Source organism: Egretta garzetta, unplaced genomic scaffold (assembly GCF_000687185.1).
Source record: "Egretta garzetta isolate BGI_Z169 unplaced genomic scaffold, ASM68718v1 scaffold329, whole genome shotgun sequence".
In the NCBI taxonomy this organism is placed as follows: Eukaryota; Metazoa; Chordata; class Aves; order Pelecaniformes; family Ardeidae; genus Egretta; species Egretta garzetta.
The window spans coordinates 6787236-6793791 of NW_009269999.1; the positions used below are offsets into that span (position 1 = coordinate 6787236).

Genomic DNA, 6556 nt, shown 5'->3' on the forward strand with positions numbered 1-6556 from the left:
AATGGTTTGGGTTGGAAGGGACCTTTAAAGATCAATCCCCAAGAGAAGGATCTTGGAAGGTCTCAGCTATGAGGGGATTTTTACCATTGCTAGTGGGGATTTAGGACACGAAGGGAGAAGTGGGGCAACTTCCCTCTTATGCTATGGTCGGCAAAATGGAGTAACTCCTCCTCCATCTCAAAGCCCAGCTTATTTTGCACTAACAAAATTACAAACACAAACTGTGGACATTAAAAAAATTTATTTGAACAAATATTAGGCACAATCACAGAGGAAGAAAGTAGCTCTCAGTACAGTTTCTTTTCCAGAATGAAACAATCCCTGTTTCATACCAAGCTACTGCAGGACAACCCTTGCTCTCCCCAGCAGGAGGGGAGGCCTGTGTTCTTTCCACCTGCGGATTTGCTCCACAGGGGTTCGGCGCGCTCCTTAACAGGTCACATCGCAATCCCCGGTCCCACAGGCTAAAGAAATGCGTAAAGACCCTACGGACAAACTGAACTAGCGATACAGCAAAGGTGCCTGTATGGGTAGGAAAATACATGCAGGGATGAGAGCTTTGTTGAGGAAGTGGTGTCCTGCCTCGAGGCGTGTAGGACATGTCACTGCTAGCTACCGCCTCTGTACTCTCCATCTCTTAGGACCCCTCACCGGACCCAGACGGCATTTCAGCTGGGGGAGTCCTCTCAACGTTCGGCTCGTTCTGACACGCCATCCTTTTCAGGCCTCTCAGCCTTATCCTACAAGCAGCTCCAAAGCTGTGGGCCACATCCCTTTGCAAGAAGACCTGCCCACTTCTTTCACTCTGTGATACTGCCCAGGGAGACAGCAGGCTCATCTCGTGTCCTGGGGAGCTACATCAGCTGCGCCACAAAGAGAGAAGTTTGCAGGCATTTCTTTGGATCCAGAGCCATGTTGCATTACTTGCATTTGTTTTTTTTACAGGCCCACTAGCTCAGGTATGCTTTCTTCTGGTGCAACTAAAACGATCCACAGCTATATCCCCTTCTGTCACATTACTCCAGAGCGTCCCCAAGGTGATGGGCCACGGCCAGATGCAGAGAACCCCCTGAGCATTGAAAGCAGACCTGTCATGCTCTCTGCTACATAAGCCAGAATGAAATGTCTCTGTGAAAGAAGTGTTAGAAACTGATGCAAGTTCTGTAATAAAATGTGAATAGATTCACCGGGAAATTAATCCCCCGAGAAACAGGTGAGAGGGGAATGGAGCAAACATAGTGAGTGTTTTTCTCTAGCAGGAACTTCATGGAATTCCTTTGCTTTTGATTTCAGCAGATCAAGCAGTGACTTTTTAGAAAAGGAAGCACAACAGAAAGAAGCCCTGAGCCCTCTGTTCCTGTTCTGGAGCCTCAGGAAGAACAGTACATGGTAAATTCTGTTCTCCTGCATAGATCTGAAACTGAGGATTTACTGACCAAGAGGAACTCTTTCTCTCTCACTACATCCCCCCTCCTTTTGATTCAGAACTTAATGTATGGACAATATTACTTTGAAATTGAGATCACTAGCCAATTTTTGCAGGTCCCTAGAAGACTCCCTGAATATTAGCATCTCAGCTAAGTAGAATCACAACTTTCATTTAACAATGTTCATTCTTCTTTCCTTCTCCATCTCCCTTTCTTCCTCACATCTTTTTCCCTTTTATTCCCTTCCTTTTCTTCCTTCTCTCTTCTCCTCTCATTACCTGCATGGCTCTCCATCTACGTTTCACCCCTTGGTAGTGTTACAAACCCTTCGCTGACACAGTTTTGTCTCTGCTAGACAGGCAGAGCCACTCATCACCGTTCCTCACCTCTTCTTTCTCTCAAAACACCACACACACAAAAGGCCTTTCAAAATAGGTCCCCAAGTTCATGACTACCTCTTAAGAGAGGACTATGGCACTGGCACCCACTGGACTACAGAGAATATTTTGCTTAAGGAATTACTGTAGCTCCTAGTGCATTTTCTCTTCAGCCTGCTAATGGCCTTTATTTAGGAAAAACCTTCTCAAGGGTACTCACAATACAGGGCCTTTAAGAAAGAGCGCTGCTTTTCCACAGCCAAGTGTCTTCTACCTATTTTGGCAAGCAGAATCAGAGAGGGAACCCAAGCCTCGCGTTACAAACTCAGCAGCCCACGTCTGACCACACTACAGCCACCTGTAACTGCCCCTGTCCTGCTCTCTGCCAAGCCTGTAAATCAGCCAAAACATAGGCAGACTTCAAAAGTCCCTCATGTTTATTGTGCTGCATCAGGACTCTGAAAAGTGTGTTAGCTTCCGACAGAAAACTGGTCATTTTGAACAATGTAAGGAACCTGCCCGCTCTGGGGTACTGAGTCTTGGTGTATTAAAGGCTCCCATTAGTCTGGGACACTACAGACATATCCAGCAGGTACTTATAGCTGCCTGGACCATTCCACATCCCGGCACAATGGAAATCCAGTTTATGTCTCCTAGGCATCTGATACTGTAACCCAGCAAGAGCCAGGTTTCCAAGCCCAGCAGCTTATCATACCCTTCCTCACTGGGGCCATAGGAGCAGTCACTCCAAGAAGGTGCAGAGCCAATACTGGCATCAGGTGTTTCTTTCCCCCCCACCTCAAAGCAGCTTCAGACAAAGCAGAAGAACTTCTTCCAGCGGCACTTGGAGAGAGTTTTGATGCCTTTGGCGGTCATCTTCTTTTCCTGCCGTGCTTTGTGCTCAACACCACTGACAATGGCCATGTCAAAAACTTCTTTGAGGTTCTTCTGGGTCAGTGCTGAGCATTCCAGGTAGGCTTCAGCCCGGATTTTGTCAGCAAGACCTTCTGCCTGAGGCCGGGGCACAGGCTTTACGTGGTAACGATCCAGGCTGATGAGGACATTAACATCGTCCCGCAAGTCTGCCTGCGTCCCCACCAGCAGCACCGGTGCCCGGGGGTTGTGAGTTCGTATCTCAGGGATCCATTTCTCAGTAATGTTTTGGAAGGAGCTTGGATTTACCACGCTGAAGCAGACAAGGAAGACGTCGGTGTCGGGGTAACAAAGCGAGCGCAAACAGTCAAAGTCCTCCTGTAGGAAATGGAGGGGGGAGGAAAAAAAGTCTTCACTGGACTGATCTCCTAACAGCATGACGCTGCAGTGACTTTTTCTTTTTTTTTTTGTAACTAGGACAGCAACACCCTCAGAGGCAGGGCATGATGCTGACTTTGTGGCCATGCCATGGTTCAGGCACAGGTTTCAAAGCTGAGGGAGTCTCTCATTCACCTCTCTGTGACCGCCATACCAGCGAATGGCTAATGCTGGACTAGTGCATTTCCTTCCTTCCCAGTTAAACACTTCCTCAAAAGCCGGCAAACAGTCCCTGTCCCACAGGACCAGAGCCTGACAGCTGCTTTGATAGAGCTTACCTGTCCAGCGGTGTCCCACAGCTGGATCCGGACTGGGGCTCCATCCACCAGGACCTGCACTGTAGCAGAAAGAGAATCAGGATGAGTCTAAGGGAGTTGCCCTGCATACACACATACACTCATACAGGTTTTTCTCCAGAGCGCTCTGGTTTGTATCCCACTGAACAGTCTCGATGAAGTCACTCAGGTCTGTCCTCCTTGCTGAGCATACTCCTAAACCTCACTAAAACAGCTGAAGCTTTGCACTGGGAACATCAAAAGACCTTCAACAGACTTTCTGATCTGGTTATCCCTCAGGTGGTTTGGGCTCTTCTGCAGTATTTTGAAAGAATCGTTCCATATTACTGGACAACTGCTTCTCTAGGGAAGAAGAGCCCTTAGCCAAATGGTGCCCTGAGAGCAACTTGTTCTTCTTCCACATCCCAACAAAGCAGATAAGGATAAACACAAACTGAGAACTTCAGCAACTTGTGCCTAGCTTTTCAGCCCAGAGTGGAAGTTCAAATCAGTCTCCATGAAACAAGCTACTGGAGTTTTTTTCCCATCCAGGCCAGAAATTTGGCCTTAAAAAAGTGTTTCTGTGAGTGTCCTAGATAAGGAAAAGCAAAGACCTAAGCCCAACTTTGAAAGGAAGAAGCTATTAAGGAAACAGTGATGAGTGAAATCCCCTTCAGACTATCCACACACTGAAAAACTGCTGAGTTACACATGCAAGGTCTGCTCCCATCTCCCTCCCTAATCAGAGTAAGCCTTCATGTGGTATCAGCTGACTCAGACTGAGGGCTGGCAGGGCCTCTGATGGAAATCTGGAATGAAACTCTTAGGTGTTTCAGCGCACAGACACCACAGAGACTGGCTAGGATCCGAGGGAAAGGAGAAAGGGGCTGGGGGAGCTGGAAATCACTTGAAAGTCCTGACAAGGTAGAGGGGGCTGTGCTCTGGTGAAGAGAAGCAGACATGCTGGCTAAGGTGGCAATGGGTGGCGCTTGACACGAGCCAGCTAAATACCCTGGCTGTGCCCAGGAGGAGGCTTTCTTGCCCTTTTTGTTAAAAAAAAACCCAACAAAACAAAAAAAAACCTACCAAAAAAACCCAAAAAACAAACCAGAAGCGGGATGAATCTTTTGTGATTCTTGAAGCAATTAACGAGGTGAGAAAAGTGATAGAAACAACTGACTTGGAGAGTTTAACACAAGCCCTTGGAGAAGAGCACTCCTCCCTGAAAGCAGGCCAGGGAGACGCGGAGAAAAGATGAACTGAAGTCTGGTGGGAGACTGAGGCTGAAGGAAAAACCAAGGGGTGGGTGCGTCCATCACAGTGCCACTCCTCGTGGTGTAGCTGAAAGTCATTGCTTCCTTGTGACTGGGAAACAGTTGGGCTGTTACTGTATCTTTGCCCCAGAGGAGGAAGAGAAACCTGTTCCTGATCAAAGAACCTGCTAGATCCTGACTTGATCTTCAAGGCACTGGGCATTTGCCTTTCTAGTATCTGGTTTCTTCTGTCTCACAAATGTGTCGAGAGAAGAAATTAGCATTTCTGAAATGGTTTACAGTCTTCAGAAGAAAGGCACCACGTACATTACCTGCTGCTCCCAGTGCTTACTGAAAGTTTTTTTTCCTACCTGCTGCTAGCCTAAGCTGCACTAGCAACTCCTACCGCCCTCACACGGTACACACCCTCAGGAGGAGGCTGGATTTCCGTACAATAGCCAAGGGGCCGGCAGAACAGGACAGCCTGGTGGAAAAAGGTCACTGGGTACACGTTTCACTCAAGGCTGCTCTACCCAGTGGTGACACCCAGCAGGAGGTAGCACCCAGAGAGATGTGGCTAGGTCACAGTCCTGGAGCCATTCCCCTGATAATGCCATACTTTCTCCTCTCTCCTTATCTTTTTTCATTGGTACTGGCATCACAGCCCCTTGACCGGAACTGGGCTTGGGCTGTAAACCATGAAGCTCAGTTCTGCTGGCAGTTTCAATTGCAAGTATTCCCGAGAACAGAGCGAATTGGGCTGAAATTGCTCAAATGGATCCTGAACTGTGCTTCCTGAATCCAGGGAGGGACTCTTCTCAAGTTTATCCAGGTTAAGAGTAGTAGTGGGAATGGAAACTTCTCTGTTCTCACATTTCCTCTCGATAAGCAGAAAGTGAACTTCAGAAGACCCATTTTTAATGGGTTTGATTTCTATCAGTTGCAAATGCTACGCACCTCTGGAAGTCAGGCTCGGTCAGGACATTCAAAGCGGGGCTAAACCCACGTGCAGCTATCTTCAAATCACTTGCCACTAATCGGGGAGTCTCTGAACTCATACTGCCTCCACCTTTCTGGATCGTTTTACTATGGATTTACCCTTTCCAAAAAGGTGGAGGCTAGTAACCACAGCAATGTCAAGCCTCTCTCAGCCCAAAACCGTACATGTCAGTGTAAAGGGAGCAGAGAGAGCAGTAACCTTGCCCTTGGGGACTCAAGGGCTCCTTACATCCCTTCCCAAAGGGCTGCTGGACCCTGAACAGCAGCGTGCTCCCAGTTCACTTCCTTCAGGTGACGGGGGAAGAGTTTGGAGTGGGTCAAGGCAAATCGACAATTCCCAGTGTAAGAGCGAGCAACTGGGGCAGGGGGGATGGGACACGGGGGACTGGACACTCAGAAAAACAAAACACTCCCTCTAAGAACCCCCGACAGCATCTCGTTCCCGGTCTGATTCGAACCCATCTCTAATCTACTGATCTCTACTGTCCTGTACTGTTGTGTTTCTTCGTATCAGATGAAGATCAGAAATCTTTCAAAGGGCTTTGTATTTTCCTGGGGTTTATATTAGAAACTGGAGCCCCAAAGAAGAGGAGCGGAGAGCGAGAACAAAGGTGGCATTTACAAAAGAAGAAACTAATGAGAGCTCCTCAGCTGACAGGGAAGGCAACGCTAGCCAGGCTTACAGAGCTCTTCAACTTTTTGGCAACCTCTGCTCAAGACGGACATAAGTGGAGATACGGGGAAAGGGATGTTTCTGCTGAGCACCGGTTGAAGCAGCTACAGTAGAAGGCTGCGATATTTCTGAAGCTAAAACCCGCCATCAACAAGAAAATAATTAAGTCCCTTTCTACTTAGCCAGAATAACACCACCGTGCCCAGTTTCACAGAACTTGTGCAGAAGCCCAGCCCTGCTG

At 48.1% G+C, this 6556-nt stretch overlaps 1 protein-coding gene across 1 annotated transcript; it reads right to left on the reverse strand.

The window, feature by feature from the left end:
• Positions 1-2614: 2614 nt before the first annotated feature.
• RHOV (ras homolog family member V) lies at positions 2615-3452 on the reverse strand (the record flags this gene model as incomplete). The annotated part of the gene is made up of 2 exons (XM_035902954.1): positions 2615-3055; positions 3394-3452. Coding segments are annotated over 2 exons (500 nt in total), but the record flags the coding sequence as incomplete, so codon positions are not given.
• Positions 3453-6556: the final 3104 nt, after the last annotated feature.